The sequence below is a fragment of the Piliocolobus tephrosceles genome, chromosome 1 (assembly GCF_002776525.5).
Source record: "Piliocolobus tephrosceles isolate RC106 chromosome 1, ASM277652v3, whole genome shotgun sequence".
Taxonomy (NCBI): domain Eukaryota; kingdom Metazoa; phylum Chordata; class Mammalia; order Primates; family Cercopithecidae; genus Piliocolobus; species Piliocolobus tephrosceles.
In genome coordinates this window covers 215,654,957-215,677,402 of record NC_045434.1, presented here as the reverse complement: position 1 = coordinate 215,677,402, position 22,446 = coordinate 215,654,957, and the positions used below count along the sequence as shown (strand labels likewise).

The 22,446-nt window shown below is 56.0% G+C and overlaps 1 protein-coding gene across 1 annotated transcript in view; it reads right to left on the bottom strand.

Moving 5' to 3' along the window:
* ACOT7 (acyl-CoA thioesterase 7) overlaps positions 1 to 22,446 on the bottom strand; it is a 102,141-nt gene that overhangs the window by 11,281 nt on the left and 68,414 nt on the right. Inside the window, exons 7-8 of the mRNA XM_023215211.2 lie at positions 20,543 to 20,659; positions 5,199 to 5,383 (exon numbers count right to left, since the gene is read on the bottom strand). Coding sequence (XP_023070979.1) covers positions 5,199 to 5,383; positions 20,543 to 20,659 — 302 coding nt within the window. The remainder of the gene's footprint in view (positions 1 to 5,198; positions 5,384 to 20,542; positions 20,660 to 22,446) is intronic.

Genomic DNA, 22,446 nt, shown 5'->3' with positions numbered 1-22,446 from the left:
GCCACCTCGGGAGACCCTGTGGGATGGGCTCGCTGCAGTTTGGAAGCCTGCTTTGCAAAGACCCTACCCTGCATCATGTGGCTGCACAGTTGGAGCCTTGGCTAATCGGGGGACACATCCCCTCCCCAGTGTGCCTGGGGAAGCAGTGGGGTCATGGCGCTCACTCAGCTCTGACAGCCATGGTGTACCTGGAACAGGCTACAGGCTTCTCCCTGGTCAGGGGCCTGGGCGAGCCCCGCACCCCGCCCTGTCTATACCTCCTCCTCAGGCTAGGACCCACAAGCTAGGACCCACAAGCTCTCAGCCCTAACTCCCTGGTTCTGTAGAGGCTACAATGCCCACACCTGCAAGAATCAGAGGCAAGTACCGCCCTCACCTGAGGTGCCAGGGACGTCCTCCGCTTCAGCAGACATACGGGCTCTGACCCTGCCGCAGGCTGAAAAACCTTCCCACATCTGTCTGCTGCCGCCTGCCTCCTGCTGTCCCTCCCCACAGGTCACTTCTCCAGCCCCCGTCTGCCCAAGGTCAGAGGGCACTGCCACCAGGAGGCCTGGCTTCACCCGCTGAGTTGGCCTCTTCTAATACAAGACAGGGAAGTGCTGGCAGCTGCCCTGAGCGCATGCAGCAGCCCCCAGCATAAAATATTCATGGCGATGCATCTCCAAGCAGAGAGGCTGCATCCGTGTCAGCCAGGCCCTGGGGAAGGGAGCTAAAAATAGACAGGAGGCTGAAGAAAGCTGACATGGGGATGGGGGAGGCGACTGGGAGTAGGAGAAGGGGCCGCCGGGGCACATCTGGAGGGACGGAATGCACAGCAGGTTCACCGCACACAGCACACACGTGCTCCCAGCCCAGAACTCGCGCTCATGTGGGCCATCCCCAAGTGAGAGCTGCAAATCCCTCTCCGGGCAGCCTGCCCCGCCAGCGGCTATTTTTATCGACATCAACACTGACATTCGTGGGCCACAGGACACCTCAGTGAAGAATCAAAGACCATCTTTAATGAGTGAGAAATAACAGCCTGGATCAACATGACGCGGCCACACCCAGGGGATGGGTCGCCATTCCCTCCATTCAAGCCGGTGCCCTTCCCTGCCCCTCTGCAGCCCCTTCCCCCAGGGCCAGGTCTCCTCCTGTACTCTGACCCACTCCAGGGTATGGAGTTCTGGAAGGGGCAGCCCCAGGACTGCTCCCCAGCTGGCTCTGGGAAGGTCACAGCCCCGGCCCCAAAAGCCTCCGTTACCTCAGTCTGCTCTCCACACGAGGCTGGGCTCCCTTGGGTTGGACTCTATAGGGAGTGGGGGACGTGAGGCACAGAGGTCTCCTCCCAGAGGGCCCACGGATCGCTGGCCCCTCACAGTCACTGCACTGGCCTCCCTGAACCAGCCAAGTGCTGGGGTCGGTGCAGGTGGTCCTGCCCCCACATCCAGTGTGCACGGCCCAGTTGGGGGCAGCCGGGAGAGGGAACCGTCATTGGTAGGCAAATACCAACCACACCTGCAGCCGCTGCCAACCTGGGAGGATGCCACCCACTATCAGCTTTGAGGGGCTGCTATTGGGAGACCCCCCAGGGCACCCCATCAACCTGTACTGAAGCCTGTTCAAAGCACAGGTGACCCAGACCCCCCTCTATTTTACGTTCATATGCGTGAGCCCCACAGACTCCCACCAGCTCTCTCTCCCCAACCCTGCCCCGTCCTAGCCAGGTGGCCTCAGGTGTGTCACTGTCCCCAAGCTCCCCCATTGCAGACAGTGGCTCTGCCTTCGGCCCTCGCCGTTCCCTTCACCTGAACGGTCCCCACAAGACAGCTCCTGCCCTTCTTCCCTGAGGCTTTCCTTGAGAAGGAACTTATTTAAAATTGCACCTGTGCCCCCCGCAGACTCCGATCCCTTCATTCCCTGCTTTCCTCTTCGTGACCCTGGACACCATTCAACTTCCTCTATCTTCACTGCTTGCTTACTCCTCCCTCTGAGAGGGTGTGAGGCCCCAGGGAGGGCAGGTAAACAGCAGCAGACAACGAAGGCCCCTCATCTTCACTCACCCCAAGGGTTGGGTACTGTGTCCATCACCACTGTGCAGATGAGGAAACTGAGGCACATAGAAAGTGGGTGCCTAAGGCCACACAGCTAGTAAGTTTAGAGCTCTGGCTGACCCGGGCTGCCGGGTGCCTGCTCCTGGACATGTGAGCCCGACAGTCCACGCAGCGTCCACAGTGCGGGGATGCTGGGAGGGGTCTGGAGTGGCAATGCTTCTCTAGAGCGGTTGTGGGTGCCCTTCTAAGGAAAAAAATGTCTGAGAAATGCTGTAGCTCCAGGAGGGTCTGGGGAAGGGTGGCCCAGACGGGAGCAGCAGGTGCACAGGCACCGGGTGGGAGTGAGCTTGCTGCACTCACACCCAGGGCATGCAGGGGCCACCGTGCATTTCGGTGGGAGACGGAGCGACTCGGATTTTGATGACCAGTTCCCTAGGCTGCAGGGAAGGGTCAGACTGAGAGCACCAGGAACGGAGGAGGGAGCAGCTGGGGATTGAGCAGGGGTCCCATGGGGACAGGGCAGTAAGAGCTGTTAGGGAGAGAGGAGCGGAATGGCACTTGGTGGGCGTGGGCATGGGGGCAGTGGGGAGGAGCCAGCTGGGTTCCCAGACTTCCAGAGCAGCACAGAGGTGGAGAGGGATTTTTTTGCAGGGGGGGATAACGAGTTTCATTCAGGACAAACTATCTGAGATGCTCTCGGAAACCCTGTTGAGGGGCAGCACTGGCCAGGTCAATTTGGGAGTCAACACGACACACAGGCGATGCTCGAGGCACAGGCCATGGATCCGACCACCCCAGGAGAGAAGGGCCACAGGCTAGGACCTGTCAAAGCCAAGGGTTAGGGGACTGTGTGGTGGCCAGGGAGGCCGGAGTGTCCCTACAGACACTACACGGTCCCCTGTCCAGGGAGCAGAGCCTTCACTGAGGGCCTGGTCAGCTGTGCTACAGCCAGGGAGTGGACGGCAGACAGGGCGTGTCCTTGTGTCTATCCACGCTGCCCACAGAGGGAAGACAGAACTGGGAAAGTTCGTCCAGGAGGCAGGAAGAGGTAGAGAGCGGGGAAGGAGAGAGCTTCAGGGATGTGCCTGGGTCAGGTGGGGGGATTCAGCATCAGGACAGAGAGCAGCCATGCTGAAAAGCATCATGGGAGGGGCGCCAGGTCCATCAGAATAGACCAGAGCGGGCCCGGGTGGGAGTGGAGCCCACACTTCATGGCGGAGAAGAGCAGGCAAGTTTAGAGAAGGCGTGTCCAAGGTGGAAGGAGAAGCAGACACAGGGCTGAAGGTCAAGGACAGAGGAGGCCGGAGCCTCACAGCAGGGTCAGGGGCTGAGGAACGACTGCAGACCAGCTCAGGCGACGTGGAGGGACGACGCCATCCTGCCAAGGGCCGAGGAGCGGCACGGTGGGCCGGGGCAAGGCGGGTAGGCTTACAAGTAAATGGGGAGGGGTGGGGGCAGATGAAGGAGAAAGGAGCAGGCAACAAAGCAAGCCCTGACGGGGCAGGAGGGTGGCAGCCTAGGGTACTTTGCCACAGAAGAGGCTGTGGGGCTGGAGGCATGGAGCAGTCCTCCCACCAGAAGGGGAGCGTGCCTCGTAAGCCACAAGTCGGAGAGGGGCCTGGTCACGAGAGTGGCGCAAGGGTGGGTCACAGGCCCTGTGTGAGTGCTGGGCTGGGGCCACCCACCACTCACTTTCCTTCCTTTCAGCCTGGCCGAGTCCTCATTCTTCAAGTCTAGCTTCACCATCAGCACCTCGACGCAGCCCACCCGACCTGGGAGAGGCAGCAAAGAGCTGGCCTGCAGTTGGCAGGGGAGGGTACTCGCTGGGTCTGACAGCTCACATACCACGTCTGGCACTGCCACCATGGGCCCTGGTGAGGCATGACCTGCTCCACACCAGGAAGGGGCAGAGCTGGGAGAGGGGCTTAGAGGGGCCTCAGCCTCGACTGGGAAACAAGGCAGCTGGGGCCACTGGGCGACCTTCCTCAGCCACGCGGGGAAGTGACGGGCCATGCTCCAGCCTCTGGGAGGAATGGGTTTTCAATGCTTGTTTGCTCCAGAGGATTTCAGTGAACTCTCCTCTCTGGCAGGCTGAGCAGCAAATGCTCGCAGATATGCGTGGGGGGCAGACACCACGGGGGCAGGGGCCTTGAGAACCTCTGGAATCGGGGTCAGCCTCGCAGGGCTGTGGTGCCTGCCTGGCCACTTCCATAAGAGAGCCAGCTCCCAACAGGCCTGCGGGCACCCCCCGCCCCGCAGCTGCTCCGCTCCCCCGAGGGGCAGGAAGCTCCTACGGCTCTGCTTTCCTCTTGCTCCCCTCAGTGACAGACACAAGAGCTAGTTCAAAGAGAAATCAGGACCAGCCCAAAGGCTGCAGAGCCCCTGGGGTTGGCCAGGATGGGGACCTCTGCTCTTACGACAGAGACAGGGGAGCTGCCTCTCTGGGCTGCGCGAACCCTTCCAATGCCTGTGACCCCACAGAGTCCATGCCAGGCGGAGAACTACCAGTTCCCAAACATGGTGGAGCTCAGAGGATGTGGAAACCTCGGGGCAGCCCCCATGAGCAAGCGCGTGTGGCCCGGCACACACCCACCCCACCTGCCCTACCTGAGGAGGAGAAAGGCCAAGGTGCTGGGACCCTCGGCCCAGAGCCCACCAGCCTGGCTTGGTCTCACCGGGCAGGACCTGCGGGCCAGGGCCACCTGGAGGGAGCCCACCCCTCCAGCTTCCCAGCAGGCCCTTTGGCAGGGGATGGGGGACCCATGGCACAGTCCTCATCCCCCTCCAGCATTTGTACACCATGCTAGTGAACCCTGAAGCGCCACACTGAAGAGGCGACCTGGACGCCCAGGCAGCAGTCATGCTAAGGCACTCGTAAAAGGGTCTGTCTCTCTTGTCCTGTCTGCCCAGCCCCACCCCACGGGCCCTGGGAGTACAGCCCAAAGGCCTCCCCGCTGGTTATGAGGCGTTCCTTCTCAAGGCCTCACTGGATCAGACCCGCAGCCTGAGGTCACGGGTCCAGGCAGTGGCCAGGCCCAGCCCCACTCTGACCCCTACTGACAAGACAGGACTCATGCAGGCACAGATTCCCCCTGGAGGCCCAAGCACAGGAACCCTAGGGCTGCCTGGCAGGGAGGGGCCGCCATTCCAAGGACGTGCACTCACCACGAGCTGGGGCACGGGCAGTGACCTGCCCTCCTGGCTCAGCGACACATAGGTGAAGAAGGCACTGGCGGCCCGGTAGCGCTTCTGAGAGCTGTCCACAACAGGGTCGGCGTCCACCAAGACCTCAATCTCCATGGACTTATTGCTCGTGAAGGTCATGCGTCCCGAGATGGTGATGACGCAGCCTGTGGAGAAGGGAGGGCAGGGGTCAGGGCGGCCTCCACCCCACGGCCGGGTGGGGGACATGGGTGTTTCTGTGGCCAGCAGGCAGACACTTGGTTAGGGGAAGCAGCGGGTTGGCTGACTATCAGATGTTCAAATAAGAGAATATTAGACTGTGTCGTTAGTTGCCCGGGAATGTTTATCTTTCTAGTGAGCAGGTTTATCTATGCAAAAACTCAGCACTGAAAGATTTTGGGGGCCATGAGTTCAAGCCCCCGCACAGGCAGGCTCTTCCCCGGCCGGGAGCGGCAGCACCTGCCGAAAGGCTTCTAGAGCCACTGTGCCCCCACCAGGGGAGGCCACAGCCTGCCTTCCAGGAGCCCTGGGTGTCAGCTGGCTCTGCCCTCCCTTAGGTCAGGGTCAAATCTGCAACCTGCACTGTCCATTCACTGGCCTTGCTGGTGCCCACTGGAGCCACAGCTGCCCCACTACACTGCTCCAAGCACCAAGACAGAACCTTATATCACCTTCCACAGCCACTCCCACCCTCAGGGGCTCTGGTGACACAGGGTCACAGGGCAGCTGCCCTTGCCCCTTGCTGGGATTGAATCGTATGTGACTGCATGCCAAGCCTCCCTTCTGGCCCCACTAGTCTCGCCCACGGGACCAGAGCTTCCTCCTCTGGGCTGTTGGATGCCACACCCCTTGGCCAGAGTCCTCCATGCTCAAAGCACCAGCCCCATTTCTCTGTGAATCATGACAAAGTCCAAAGTTACCAGTTCCCATACATTGTCCCTGTGTCCCTCTCTCCCCCTCAACCTTAACCAACCTCTCTGTAGGCCCCGCGCTCCCCGGGGCACGACAGTCCATCCTGGTAGAAGCTTCCAGACTCAGAGCTGCTCTTCTGCCCCCGCCACCCTCCCCAGTATGGGCTCCGTCCTCCCACCTGGCCTCGACATAATCCCTTAATCTCAGGGAGCTCAGCTCTTCCCTATAGGCAGGCATGAGGCACCCTGCCAGGCGGATAGCTACGGGACGGAAGGACTCAAGCCAAGAGCTGACCTGGGGCCCCAGGAAGGTGTCACCATCGACGTCACTGGCCATCGGGCTGCAGAAACCCCCAGGGACTTCCGGGACAAGTGCTGCCCTGTGGTCAGAATGTCCTCCCAGGCGGCCCAGCATGGCCTCTATTCTGGGTCAGGCTCAAGGAAATCTCTGCCTGACTCTGGCTGCTGGGACTTGCTCCCCAGGAAATAGATCTGGCTTCAGGGACCTTTTAATGTGGCCTCTGGAACCCCCAGTGTCCTAGCTCCACCGAGACTGGCCTCAAAAGGCAGGTTTAGAGACCCAGAGTGAGAAAGCGGCCAGGTGGTGGCTGTTGGGGGGCGGTTAGCAAGTCAGAGGCAAGAGCGGTTATTCCATGTTAAAAAGTATCAGAACGATCCAAGCTACATTCAACTTCATACTTACAGGGAACGCTTCGTGCCAGTGCTGGGAGAGGAGGAAGGAGCTGTGTGGTCAGCGCCAGCAGGCATTACGTGAGCTGTAAGGTATAGAGTCCCATGCAAAGCGCCCGCAGTCACAAGACACACCCTGGGAGGAGGTCAGGCTTCTAGCTAAGGAGCTAGAAGGTTCAACGGGTCAGCCCTGAGGGTCTCCCAGTATCTCTCCCTTCTTCCCCACATGCCCAGCCCACATCCCTCACCAACAACCATGTATCACACTTGGGAGTCACAGACCAAAAAGCAGGAACAAGCCCTTTCCATGAGCAGAAACCAACAAGAACTTCCCTGAGGCCACAGGGTCACACACTGGGGCCACCCATGAGCATGGTGCCTGCAGGAGGGCAGGTTCCAGGGGTCTGCGAACACTGGCTCTTAGTTTTGAGGAGCAACAGAAAACGTGCTTTTGTTTTTGAAGCGGAGTCTCGCTCTGTTGCCCAGGCTGGAGTGCAGTGGCACGATCACAGCTCACTGCAGCCTCTGTCTCCCAGGTTTAAGCGACTGTCATGCCTGTCACTTAAATAGCTGGGATTACAGGTGTGCACCACCACACCCCGCCTAGTTTTGTATCTTTGGTAGAGATGAGGTTTTGCCTTGTTGACCAGGTTGGTCTAGAACTCCTGGCCTCAAGTGATCCATCTGCCTTGGCCTCCCAAAGTGCTGGGATTATAATCAGGTGTGAGCCACTTCGCCTGGGCTCCAAAAACATGCTCTTGATGTTACCCATGAAGACCCCCACCTTGGCCACCGCTGCCATAGCCAGATCCTGGCTGCTCATGGCATAATTGCTGTGTTAGAAATCTGAAGAGCCGGGCGCGGTGGCTCAAGCCTGTAATCCCAGCACTTTCGGAGGCCGAGACGGGCGGATCACGAGGTCAGGAGATCGAGACCATCCTGGCGAACACGGTGAAACCCCGTCTCTACTAAAAAATACAAAAAACTAGCCAGGCGAGGTGGCGGGCGCCTGTAGTCCCAGCTACTCAGGAGGCTGAGGCAGGAGAATGGCGTAAACCCGGGAGGCGGAGCTTGCAGTGAGCTGAGATCCGGCCACTGCACTCCAGCCTGGGTGACAGAGCAAGACTCCGTCTCAAAAAAAAAAAAAAAAAGGCCAGGCGCGGTGGCTCAAGCCTGTAATCCCAGCACTTTGGGAGGCCGAGACGGGCGGATCACGAGGTCAGGAGATCGAGACCATCCTGGCGAACACGGTGAAACCCCGTCTCTACTAAAAAGTACAAAAAACTAGCCGGGCGAGGTGGCAGGCGCCTGTAGTCCCAGCTACTCGGGAGGCTGAGGCAGGAGAATGGCGTGAACCCGGGCGATAAGACCCTGTCTCAGAAAAAAACAACAACTGGAAACCTGATGTGGTCACTGGCTGGGACTTAATTTGAAACCTAGGGTTGACAGATGAATCACAAGTCCCAGTCACCAGGAGAGAGCCCAGAGTTTCCAGGGGCCCTGGCTTAGGGTGTCCTGTCTCCTAGACCCTGGGCTCAGAAGGCACATCCCACACATGACACCAGGGTCTCACAGGCAGCCTCTGGGAAGGGACTGTCCCAGGAGACCTTGGGGGACCAGCTCCCACCCCCAGGGCTCTGCTGCTGCTGCAGCCCTTCCTGAAGAATTCGAGCTAGACTGGGCACGGTGGCTCACACCTGTAATCCCAGCACTTTGGGAGGCCGAGGCGGGCTCATCACGTGAGGTCAGGAGTTTGAGACCAGCCTGACCAACATGGTAAACTCTGTCTCTATTAAAAATATAAAATTAGTCAGGCATGGTGGCACATGCCTGTAGTCCCAGCTATTTGGGAGGCTGAGGCAAGAGAATCGCCTGAACCTGGGAGGCAGAGGTTGCAGTGAACTGAGATCACACCATTGCACTCCAGCCTGGGCGACAATAGTGAAACTCCATCTCAAAAAAAAAAAAGAATTCCAGCTACAGGCACTTTGTCAACTCCAGGATGGCAGCTGAGGCGCATACCAAATCCTTCTCTCTGACTCCTCCAGGTCACATGGAGGTCCCCCTGCAGCATCGAGGCCTCTGTGGGGATGGAGGTCCATCCAGATGGGGTTGGGGTGCTGAGCAACTGGCCTCGGCCTGCCTCCCGCTTTCCACACCCCACCACAGTGGCCTTCTGTGAGCTCCGTGAAGCTACTGGCCCCCTTCTCCAGGGAGCTGCCCAGAATGGCGCAACCCCCTCCACTGCACCCCTCTAGAACAGTCCTCCGCTCCTGCAGAGCCAATGATCCCATTTGTACTGGCACACTTGTTGGCTTGTCTGTTTCACTGATGTCTGTCTCCGTCTAGCCTGGAAGTCCCATGAGGGCAGGGCCGGGCCCAGGGGGCCCAAAGCAAGTATCCAGCTGACAGGCTGGAACCCTCTGGAGACCCACGAGGGCTGGCTGTGGGTCACATGTGGACACCAGGCCACCACAGACTCAAGCTGGCCAGAGCCCCATTACAGCCCCAGGTTTGCATCCTCCTGGAGTGGATGCTGAGCAGGCCAGGATCAGGAGTGCCCAGGAGCATGGCCAACAGCCCCTTCCAAGCCCTGCTGGCCGGTACTTCCTTCCAGTCTCAACTTCAGTGCCACTCCTGGGAGCAGCCTGCCCTGGAGTCCCACACCTGTCCACCTCCCTGCCTCCCTGCAAGCGGGTGGAGAGCCTGGGGGCAGTCAAGTGCTGGCCATCACCTGCCCACGGGGCAGCCCAGACTGGCTCCACCCTTCCTGCCAATTCCTCCACAGCGCGGCAACGCGCTGTCATTCTTCCGTTGGGTCAGAGCCTGGACCATCCAGGCTGCCAATCAAATCATGACCGTGCCCGCAGGTCCCTCCACCAAATGTGGAGGCAGGTGAGGCTGGTCATGCATCAGAGAGCTGAAGACAACGTGTCCAGGTGGCTCTCGGGAGCACTGAACCTGACACGAAAGGCAGAGGCAGGGCCCAACAAGCACTGCCTGCAGACCTGGCCGCGTCACGCAGAGGTCAGGATGCTTCAGGATCTCCCAGCAATGAGGGGAGCTCAGGCCTCCTTCCCACGAAGTCTGCCTTGATTCAGCCCTCCCCGCAGGCATGAGAAGGGCAGGAAGGGGGGTCCGCACTTGCCCTGTATACCAGTAGTGTCTGTCCGTATCCTGTGGTGAACCTGGCACTAGGCAAAGTTGGGACATTGTGGGGCCCATCCAAGGAAGGGGAGAGAACCCCAAATCCACTTCCACACATCTGCCTCAGAAACCAGCAAAGCAAACACAACCCCAAGCAGTGCTAGGCCCTGCCATGACAAGGCAGCCAAGACTCGGAGGGCTCTGTGGGGGCAAAAAGACCTCTTGGTCCTGACAATCAGCCCACAAGTGGAGGCACTGCCTTGGGATGGATGGCTCCACCACATCACCCGTCCAAATGCACCTGCAGTTGAGGTGGCTGGGGTTTCTTTAAAAGATGGGTGGGACCAGCTTGAGGTGAAAACGGATTAACCAAGAACAGCATCTCCCACCGAGCAGGGGATCAGTGCCCACCTGGGACAGGTATGGGTGCTTGTTTAGTTCTGGGGAAGGCAGCCAGAGGGGAGCGCCTGGTCCTCTCTGCAGGAACAGCAGCCAGGGCCCTGATGAAGCCAGACATTCATGACAAAGTGTCTCATCAGGCAACGCTGGGCTCTTCGAGGCCCTGCAGCAAACACCTGTCAAGGCCCGTCCCCAGAGGCGGCGCAGCCGTGCAGGAGGAGCCCTGAATTCCACGGCTTTGGAGTCAGATGGGCCTGGGTTTAAATCCAGGCTTGGCCACTGAACAGGGGCAGGCCATGAGACTGCACTGTGCCTCAGTTTCCTCACCTACAAATGCTTTCCCCATGCACTGAGCTTCAGAGAATGCAGGGCAGCAGGAGACCCAGCCACGACCCACTCACAGTGGCTCTCCTTCATCAGGGGCTCCACAGGCCTCCTGGGCATTTGGGGGGTAACTTCTTCCACATTTCTAAAGGAGACAGTCAACCCATGTGGTTCTATCCTTGCTGCGAGGCCATATTGATGTCAGCTGCCCACATTCATTATGTCACAAGACAGGCCCAGGACAGGAATTTGGGGTGGGGCCTGAGTGTGCCCCAGGGGCTCCGCTGGAGACGCTTGCAGGGGGTAAAAGCAATCATACCACGAAGTAATAAGAAGCAACGCTGAAACAAATCACTCCCTATGGTTTGCTGTTTCTCAGCAGACATATTTACACCAGGCAAGAAGCCGCTTCCCATGCTGTCCAACTGAATACAATGGGCTATTGCATCAGTAAAGGTTTCATCTTTTCAGCTTGTGAAGCCTTAAAAACAACGCCACCGGCCGGGCGTGGTGGCTCATGCCTGTAATCCCAGCACTTTGGGAGGCCAAGGCGGGTGGATCACGAGGTTGGGAGATCAAGACCACCCTGGCTAAAACGGTGAAACCTTGTCTCTACTAAAAAATACAAAAAATTAGCTGGACGTGGTAGCGGGCACTGTATCCCCAGCTACTCGGGAGAATGGCGTGAACCCGGGAGGCGGAGCTTGCAGTGAGCTGATATCGTGCCACTGCACTCCAGCCTGGGTGACAGAGTAAGACTCCGTCTCAAAACAAACAAACAAACAAAAATAAACCCTACCCACGATCCCTGGGCTCCAGGATGGGAGCGGCTGTAGCAGCTCTGACATGGAGGTCTGGCTGTGTGTTCTGTGCTGAACACTGCGGGCACCCCCACACATGAGCGTGGTCTAAGAGGCGGAGCTCAGCTGTGCTCACAGGACCCCAATCCATAAGGTCCCTCCGGCCCTGGGTTCCAGTGCAAACACTCCGAGAGGCTGGGGGAGCAGGAAGGCTCGCTGCCTCTACTCCCTTCTCCCAAACCTCCCACACTTCTCAGGGGCCCGATGTCTGTGGCTGAAGGGGCCTGGACAGGGCGAGGGGGCGCTTCCTCTCCAGCTGCCTTGAACCCACCCAGGGCTGAGGAGGCCCTTCTCCCTCTCCAGGGTCCCTGCCTGTCCACAGGGCTTGGAGGAGGAGGAAGCAGAGTCCACAGGTGGCTGGAGCCCTGGTTGTCTCTTTAAGTCAGGTGGGACTACCTACCTACTGTGGGAGGAAGAACGATGGCCCTGGGAGATGTCCCCCCTCATCTCGACCTTTGAACATGTGACCTTACACAGCAAAAAGGACTTTGCAGACCTGACTAGGTCAAGGACCCTGAGACGGCAGCACAAGCAGGCTCGAGATGGCAGTGTCTGTCTCTGACTGCCTCTGAATTCAGCAGCAAAAAGGGCCCTTGGGCTGAAGCCGTCGGGAGGAACACCCCCCAGCAGTGTCTTCCTTGGGGCCTGAGCCCGCTAACGGTGGGAGCCCTTAACGATGCATTTTCAAGCTGCTGAGAGCCAGGAGTTCCGGCACAAGCGCACGGGGACCAGCTGCAGTCACTTAACAGTCCAGCGCAGGCCTCGAAGGTGGCTGTAGCCATGTGTGATCAACGAGGGTCGACCTTCATCACTCACACTCCAGGTGCTGACAGCGGATGCCGGGTGGTGTTCAGGCCAGGTCACTGGGGACCAAAGCATGAGCTCAGAGCTCTGGTCCCAAAGACCGACTGCTGGGCCTGCCCTCCCAGCCCCACCCGGAACCAGTGCCATGGCAGTGAGCAGCTTCCTTAACCCCTAGGAATGGCAGCTTCCAAATGGGAAAAACAAAGGGAGGGAGCGACAGTCCCTGTCTCACTGGGCTGTGTGAGAAGTAAATGTTATGAAGCACGTAGCACAATGCCTGGCATCAAGTATGTCATATTAGGTACAGTTAAATATATCGGTGCCTGTAGTGGGCCGAATTATGAATTACAGCCGCTTTCTGTTTTTAAGTAATTGTTGAGCCTGCCTGGAATGGCACAGCCCGTGAGCACTGGCAGGTACCCCAGCCTGACTCCCCCAGCAGATGGGCGTCTCTCCAGGGGCGGCAGCAGCCAGATTTCAGCAGTATGCCAGAGATTTGGAAAAGAAAATAAAATAACACCAAAAAAAAAAAAAAAAAAGCTGTTAGCAAGACGGAGAGGTTGCCAAGTGTTTCAGAGTTTAGGAAAAGCTCAGCGTTTACACTCCAAAAAGAGCTGTGGTTGTTAACGTTCATAAGAAAAGCCTGGAAACCGTGAACTGACTTCGTATTTCTTACATAACACACCCCGAGGCCTTTTCTAGAAGACTCCTCATTTCTCACCCTAATAGTGGAGGTCGTTTCTCCCCAAGAAAACGTCAACTTTATGTTTTCTCACCAAGTGCCTCCAAAACGATTACAGTGAAGGTAACGATAGAACTTTTTCACACCAGCTATCTCTGGGCATTTTAATGTCTCAACTGAAAAAAAAAAAAAATCCACACAGCAAGTGATCCCGCAGCTCCCATTAGGGGCTCCTCTGCTTGCCTGGAGGGTGGAGGCTCTCCCGCTCTGTGGGTGCCAGTGGGCTGGGCTCCATGTACCTTCCCCTATGCTGGTCCCTTGGGTGCGGGCTCCGGCCTGTCACGGCCCTTGCGTCCCCCGCACCGACTCCGTTGCTGGCCTGGAAACTCCACGCGCCTTTGCTGGGTGGGCACTTTACATTTCCTATGAGATCCAGTCACATGGATGAAGCAGTCCTTCCTTCGCTCCAACTGCCTGGTGAGAGTTGAACTTGCCACACACCTGCTAAGGACCCCATAGGTGCTTGGCCGTGCTAGTTGGTACACAGGTGTAAGGGGACAGCTATGACAAGTGGCAGCCTGTCCTAGCAGACCTGAAGTACCAGCCGGAGGGACTGGAGCTGAATGTGGCGTGTCCCGGGCAGCCACAGAGGCTGTGAGCAGAGGAACAGCAGGTCCCTGGCGTCAAAAGGCTGTGACAATGGAGGCAGTGTTGGGTTGGGCTGGTGAGGGGTGAGGGTAACAGAGGTAGCCCTCTGTGGTCCAGGCAAGTGTGGGGCATCCTGGAAGAGCCTGGTTCGTAAGTGCCGAATTTGCAGCCAACAGAGCTGGGCCCACGGCAGGGTGGCAGTGGCCTCTATGGCTGCTGGTGAGGCCTCTCCCAGTCATGACAAGTACCCCAAGTTTGTAAGTTCCTCCTAGGCACACGCCCTTCATGGCTGAAATTCAAAGTTATCTTCTGAACTCTTGGGCCAATGTCTGGATGAAGCAAAGCTGCCCGTGTAACTTCCTGACAGATACCCCATCCCAGCAAGGGGAAGCCACAGCCACAGAGCCTGGCACTTGGCCGATATCGCACAAAAGATCACTCTCCCAAGAAGGCAGCTTTACGGGAGGCTGAAGGAGAGAAACCAAAGCACTTCCTGCCTTAAATCTGGAGAAGCCGCCCCGGGCCCCGCAGGTCCAGCGTCTCCATTCCACATTCCCACTGTTTTGTGTTTTTTTGTTTTTTGTTTTTTTTTTGAGACGGAGTCTGGCTCTGTCGCCCAGGCTGGAGTGAAGTGACACGATCTCGACTCACTGCAACATCTGCCTCCTGGGTTCAAGCGATTCTCCTATCTCAGCCCCCCAAGTGGCTGGGATTACAGGCGCCTGCCACCACACCCGGCTAATTTTTGTATTTTTAGTAGAGACGGGGTTTCACCATGTTGGTCAGTCTGGTTTCAAACTCCTGATCTCAGGTGATCAGACTGCCTCGACCTCCCAAAGTGCTGGGATTACAGGTGTGAGTCACCAGGCCCAGCCTGTTTTGTTTTTTAAATTGAGACAAGGTCTCACTCTGTCACCCAGGCTGAGCGCAGTGGTGCAATCATGGCTCACACTGCAGCCTCTGCCTCCTGGGCTCATGTGATCCTCCCTCCTTAGCCTCCTGAGTAGCCCAGATAATTTTTTAATTTTTTGTAGAGATGGCGTCTCACCATGTTGCCCAAGCTGGTCTCAAACTCCAAGGCTCAAGTGATCTTCCCGCCTCAGCCTCCCAAAGTATTGGAATTATAAACGTGAGCCACTGTGACCAGGCTGCTTTTTTTTGTTTTTTGTTCTGTTTTTAAAGAGACAGGGGTCTCACTGTGTTGCAAACGCTGGTCTCGAACTCCTGGACTTAAGTAATCCTCCTACTTTAGCATCCTAAGTAGCCAAAACTATAGGCGTGAGCCATCGTGCCCAGGCCCAGCTATTTTTCTAATAAAATATGCTGAAATAGGCAAATCAGAAAACCACCTTCACCTGCTAAGACAGAATAATGTGCTCCCAAAAGATGCCCACACCCAAACCCACGGAACCTGTGACCTCACATGGCAAATGGGACTCTGCAGACATTGACTAAGCGACAGCCCTGGAGACGGGAAGATTGTTCTGGGGTACCCGGGTGGCCTGATAGAATCACAGGGGTCCTATGAGAGAGAGGCAGGAGTCTCAGCCGGAAGTGGGGAATGGGATGATGTTAGGAGAGGCTGGAGGATGGCCGGCACCATGAGCCAAGGAATGTGGACGGTTCAGAAGCTGGGAAAGGCGAGACATGGATTCTTCCCTCCAGCCTGCTGGTGGGATGCAGCCTGCGGACCTGCCTTAGACTTCTGACCTCCAGAATTACAGGAGAGCAAGGGCGGGCTGTTTTAAGCTACTGTGTATGGAAATGTTACAGCAGCCCCAGGGAATTCACGGAGGCCACATGACTGGCAACGGGTCTCAACTCCTGGGCTTTTCCCCACTGTGGCAGATCAGCCTGTGGGAGGTAGGGGGGTTCCTCCCAGGGGGACCAGTGGCCTCTCAGGGCTGCTCACATGAGGGGCGCAGGCTGTGAACGGCTGCCATGGCCCTATTGTACCCTAGGGCTCCAACCACCTGGATGTGCCCAGTCCACCTGCAGGCACCTTTTCCATAAACGTATGATTTTAAAAGTAATCCTTACGCAGATTAAATTTATACTTGACTTAAGGTTAATACTAATACAATGCCCCAACACAAAGAACTGCAACCCTCGGTCTATGCAACTATTTCTTGTCATTACAAAACCGCTGCCTTCTGGGGCTTATGGAGGAGACGTCACATCCGTTCTCACTTTTGACACTGACCCCGACTCCCTGCCATTTAGAGGAAAGGCCCCAGTCCTTCATCAGTAGCCCCAGGCCTGCTAACTGTAGAGACTCTCATTTGGCTCTAGTGGGGCTGCTTTCTGGAGTCAGGGTCCGGAGCCAGCCCCCTTCCCGGCTGTCTGACTGTTCTTCTCAAAAGTGGGGGGCCCCTGGGGGCCTGCTGGGGTCATTCCCCCTGCATTCCTCAGAGCGGCCCCTTCTCCAGGCTGACGCCAGTCTCACTGCTGGCTCCCACAAGGGCAGGTCCCACATCCACGGAGACAGAGGCCACCTGGGGCTGGTGAATCCCAGAGGGGATTTTACCAAGTTCATGATTTTCTAACAGTGGAAGTGAGCCAGTGTCTACACGAGTTGAGCTGTATTAAAAGGAGAGAAAATGGGTCCCCAAATGATACATCTACTCACAACTTCAGAATGGGGTCTTTTTTTTTTTGTTTTAAGATGGAGCCTTGCTCTGTCGCCCAGGCTGGAGTGCAGTGGTGCGATCTCGGCTCACCACAAGCTCCACTTCCCGGGTTCACGCCATTCTCCTGCCTCATCCTCCCGAGTAGCTGGGACTACAGGCGCCCGCCACCACGCCCGGCTAACTTTTTGTATTTTTAGTAGAGACGGGGGTTTCACCGTGTTAACCAGGATAGTCTCAACCTCCCGACCTCCTGATCTGCCCGTCTCGGCCTCCCAAAGTGCTGGGATTACAGGCGTGAGCCATCACACCTTTGCTTAATTATACCTTAGCAGGTATAATTAAGCAAAACGTCTTGAGATCACCCGAGATTCTCCAGCTGTGTCCTAAATCCTATGACAAGTGTCCTTATAAGAGACAGAAGAGAAACACACAGAGGAGGAGGCCTTGTGACCACAGAGACAGACCAGAGTGACGCAGCCACAAGCCAAGCAACGTCAAGGAACAGCTGCTGCTCCCAGAAGCTGGAAGAGGCGGGGACGGATGCTTCCCTGAAGACTTCAGAGGGACCTTGGCCCTGCTGACACCTTCATTTCAGAATTCTGGCCTCTAGAACTGGGGGCGAACAGACGTCTATTGTTCTGAGCCCACGAGAAAGCAACGCCCATTCTCTACAGTACACAGCTCTGCCAGGCACCACGTGCAACCCGAGGTGAGGTTTCTGTGCCTGCCAGCAGCTCCCTGGGCTCCTGACACTGACTTGGACAGTCCACAGTAATGTGTGCCCCCGCCCGACAGGGCAGCAGGGTCTGGCCCTCGAGGCCTCCTTCATGGTATGGTCGAAGTGAGAGGCAGGTGTGGGGCTCGAGGGTGTACAGCGGCCCCAGCAGAGTCCGTGAGAAAGTCACACTGGGGCTGTAAGGCCAGCCCCCTGCAGTTTCTCACGCACCCGCCCAGTTCCACCCAGAACCCAGAGCCAGCGGCGGCCGCGCCTCTCCCCACAGCCTCGCTCTGTGTCCCTACAGAGGGGCAAGCGTGGGAGGCAGCGAGCTGATCTAAGGCGCAGCGTTCTGGCACAAGCACGATGCCCTGCTCCGACAGCCCAGGCCCCACTCGGCCAGCACAGCCCTCGCCTCCTGCAAATGACCTGGCAGGTGCGACAATCCTCTGGAAAACAACACACGAGTGTGACAGCACTCAACGGCCCCCAGATGTGACAGCATCCAGTGGGCCCTGGAGGACGCTGGCACAGAAACAAGCCAGACTCCATGGCTGCTATTTCAGTTTGGGCCAAATTCCTCTATACACAAAACAAGATGTCATCTAAGAAAACAACAGTCTTTCTGTTCCCAGTAAGGGCCCAGTACTTTACCCAGGAGGCCTTGGCCAAAGCCAAGACGAGGTGGGGGCCTGGGTGGCCCACTGTCAGGTCCTGGGTGTCGCTCAGGACAGCGGGAATCAGGCGAGCCCACCCAGCCTGCCCTGCATCCTCACTGCGTGAAGGAAGCCAATGTAAGTGAATGTCCGGCCAGGAATTCTGGCTTCTGAAAATGAAGGTCCCCTCCTGTAAGCCTTGTGGAAAGTCTTTGTCAAAGCAGCTCCTCGTCCGAGTTGCCCCAGATGTCTTCTAGGTTGCTATGTTAATTCCTGTTAAAAGCATTCGACCCGGACTGCAGTCCCTGGTTTTCCCTTAAAATTAATGATTCCTATTGACCAAGAACCACGACACACCTCCTAGCACTCTCCCTTAAAAGTTAATTCTGGTTGTACAAGGAGTTGAGGGTGGGGACTTTTTTTTTTTTTTTGCGACAGAGTCTTGCTCTGTTGCCCAGGCTGGAGTGCAGTGGTGTAATCTTGGCTCACTGCAACCTCCACCTCCTGGGTTCAAGCGACTCTCATGCTTCATCCTCCCAAGTAGCTGGGTTTACGGGCACCCGCCACCACGCCTGGCTAATTTTTGTGTTTTTAGTAGAGATGGGGTTTCACCATGTTGGCCAGGCTGGTCTCGAACTCTTGGGCTCAAATGATCCACCCACTTTGGCCTCTGAAAGTGCTGAGTACAGGTGTGAGCCACTGTGCCTGGCCGAGCTGGGGGCTTTGGATGGGAGGATCCCCCTTGAACGGCTTCCACATTTCTAACAAAGTTTGCCTTTTCATTCTTTGGGTGCTTCGCTGGGCTTTGTGCAGAGAACATCTGATGACTGGGGCTGACATTTAGGAAACAGAGGGACCATCTTGGAAAGTCTATTTCTTTTTTTTTTTTTTTTTTGAGGCGGAGTCTCGCTCTGTCGCCCAGGCTGGAGTGCAGTGACGAGAGGTCCACTCACTGCAAGCTCCGCCTCCCGGGTTCATGCCATTCTCCGGCCTCAGCCTATCGTGTAGCTGGGACTACAGGCGCCCGCCACCGCATCCGGCTAATTTTTGTATTTTTAGTAGAGACGGGGTTTCACCGGGTTAGCCAGGATGGTCTCGATCTCCTGACCTTGTGATCCGCCCGTCTCAGCCTCCCAAAGTGCTGGGATCACAGGTGTGAGCCACCGCGCCCAGCCGGAAAGTCTATTTCTTTCCTGACAGTTCTCCAAGGACACTCAGGGACAACTGAGCACGGCGAGTCCTACGGAATGTGCATGTTTCCCACTATGGGCTGTGCATCTGTATTTCACAAGGTCACCCTAATCGTGATTTATCCAGGCACGAGTCCTAGAAAAGACAGCATGGAATACGATGCCACGGATTATCCCGCAGCGTCAGGCACTGCCATGCACCGCGCAGGCCTGTGGGGGACAAGCTAAAACATACGGGACCCACTTGTTTTGGGTAGATTCTAAAATGACATTGTGGTCTATGTTTGTGGCAAACATCTATCAGTTAAGAAAATATTTTGAGTGAGCTGCTGTTGTTACAAAAAATACAAAATACAAAAACTAGTCAGTTATGGTGGAGCTGGCCTGTAGTCCCGGCTACCTGAGAGGCTGAGGTGGGAGGATCGCTTGAGCACAGGAGTTCAAGCTACAGTGAGCAGATTACGCCACTGCACCCCAGCCTGGGTGACAGAATGAGACCGTGTCGTGGGGAAAAAAAAGGATTCTGCAAAGTGGAAGAAAGCAATGCCAGAGACCTTCCTTCTCCTTACCCCAAAGCATCCAAAATCCAGCATGTGCGAGCCTACCCTGCTCTCAGTAATTCCAGGGAGGGAGGCAGCCCTCTACCGTTCCAATCTCAGGTGCTTCTGCCCCAGTCCTGGGTCTCCCGTTGCCAGGCGTGTTCTGTGGTAGTAGCTGCCGGAGAGAGCACCAAGGCTGGCCTGCCCAGGGCCTGGGAGTCTGCCCCTACTCAGGCTCTGGTGGGCAGGAGCTGTGGCAAGGAGAGCCAAGCTTGCACTTCTTCTACTCTATCGCTTCCCACGACACGGGGCTGGTCTCAGCCAACAGCTCCTCTAACCAGCTGCTTCAATGAGGAGGTGTCCTCAGAATCAGCACCAGGCCCTGACAATGCTGACACCACCCTTAGCCTGAGAGGCAGTGCTGCTGCAGGGGGTGTGCACGGCCTCATCTCAGCAGACTTGACACTGACAGAAATCACTACGTGTCAGGTGCACTTCACTTTACTTCTACAGAGAACAGTAATGTAAGACAAGCATGGTGATCTCTGCTCATACAAACTGCAGAGGCCTCTGGCCTCTCAAGCTGGCACATGCACCCCAGGGACAGCAGGCACCGTTTCCAGCAGGGGCCAGGTGGCTGGGGTTGGGTGGTCATGGGGAAAAACCACCCAATGCCAGTGCTGCCCTGGGTGGCGTGGGCAGGGCTGGCTGAGGAGGGGCTCCTGTGGGCTTTTCTGTACTGACCCTGCCACTGCCTAAATCATGAATCATTAATTCCGCTCCCAAAATGAAATGTGCTGCCGTGAGGTTTGGTGTCCAGGGTCGTGGCAGCTGTAGGCACAGGACCTTCCCAGAGCTCTGTCTGTGGAGCATTTTTAGAGGGTGAGTTTAGGCAGGTCTTTAGGAGGATAACGGCCCCATCATATCTGAGTCAAGGATTTTACCAGATTGAAACATCAAGTGGACAAACAGCAAGGACAAAGCAAGAAACCTCAGCTTCCTGTTCCCTGTGGCCGATGGGCACATGCCATGGCCCATGTGACCCTGGGTGTGAACAGAAAACAAACTGGTGCAGGGACCCAAGCAGTTGAAGGCCACTGCCTCCCTCGTCTTTGCCAGAAGAGTGGTTACCTTTTCTGATCTTGTCATGAAAATTAATGGCGTCCACAGAAGCTGTGACAATGTTGGTCTTGCAGTGGCGTGCAGCCACGATCCCAGCAACCTCGTCCATGAGCTTCATGGTCACGCCTGCGGAGAAAGGGGCATGCGGCAGATGAGACACAGAGGCAGGGGAGACTATTTCACATCCTGGAAACAAGTTACAAATCAAGCCCTCCCCTCCCACTAGCCACCAGCAAGGGCCGAAGCCAGCAGGGGTGCAGGGTGCTCGGCTGCACGTGCTGTGGCTCACGCACTACATGGGGTTTCCTCAGGAGCTTTTGAAAAAAACGTCCATGGCTGATATGCCAAGCCACTAACAAAACAGCCCTTTTCCTGTCTTCTACAGATATCTCACCCTGCTGGGCAAGTTTTGTTACAATATCAACTGGGATGGATGCAATCCTAAAGTCACAGAACAACATGTGCTGGCGAGGATGTGGGGGAAATCAGAACCCTCCTCCACTGCCAGTGGGAGCCAGAGGTGCAGGTGCTTTGGAAACAGTTTGAAGGTTCACAAGAGGCTAAACACAGAGGGACTGTACGACCTAGCAATTCCACTCCCAGGTAGATACCCAGAAGAAATACATGCTCAACAGAAACTTATATAGAGCTTTCACAGCAGTATGTACGCATAACAGCCAAAAGGTAGAAACAACTCAAAGGCCCACGCATGATGAATGGAGAAACAAAATGTGGCCCGTCCATACAATGGAACAATAAATGCTGCATTAGGAATGAAGCTTGAAAATGCTGTGCAAAGCAGAAGGAGCCAGACCCCAAAGACCACATACTCTATGCTGCCATTGACAGGAAAAGCCCCAAACAGGCAAGTCCATGGGGACAGAGGGTAGATTAGGGGTTCCCTAGGGATAAGGGATTAGCAGGATATGGGAATGACCACTAATGTGTACAGGGTCTCTTTTTAGGAGTAATGATAACGTTCTCAAATTGATGGCAACAGTGGTTGCACAACTCTGTGAATATACAAAAAAAAAAAAAAATCAATAACTTGTACACTTTATTTCTGAGACAGAGTTTCACTTTGTCACCCAGGCTGGAGTACAGTGATGCAATCTCAGCTCACTGCAGCCTCAACCTCCCCAGGCTCAGGTGATCCTCCTACTTCAGCCTCCCAAGTAGCTGGGATGATAGGCACATGTTACCACACTGGCTAATATTTTTGTAGATGGGGTCTCGCTGTGTTGCCCAGGCTGGCCACAAAGTCCTGGACTGAAGCAGTTTGCCCACCTCACCTCCCAAAGTGCTGAGATTACAGGCATGCTACTGAGCCAGGCCAGGACACTTTAAATAGATGAAATGTGTGGTATGTGAATCATCCTCAGTACAGCTGTTATATCAAAGACTCACTGAAAGCATACTGGAGAATACTTGGGCTACAGATGTCTGATTTTACTCAGTCTCTCTTATTTGATGAACCAGTACTGTGCACATGCTGGTCCCCCACCCCCAGTTCTCATCCCCGGTACAACACATATATTAAATTATTTCAATTTTTAGCTTTTTTTTTTTTTTTTTTTTTTTGAGACAGAGTCTTGCACTGTCCCCCAGGCTGAAGTGCACTGGTGTGATCTTGGCTCACTGCAACATCTGCCTCTCAGGTTCAAGCGATTCTCGTGCCTCAGCCTCCCAAGTAGCTGGGACTACAGGCACGTGCCACTATGTCCAGCTAGTTTTTTATATTTTTAGTAGAGATGGGGTTTCACCATGTTGTCCAGACTGGTCTTAAACTTCTGACCTCATGATCCACCCACTTCGGCCTCCCAAAATTCTGGGATTACAGGCGTGAGCCGCCACGCCCAGCCATAACTTTTTAATTTATTTTTTTTTTCTTTTTTTTTTTTTTTTTTTTTTTG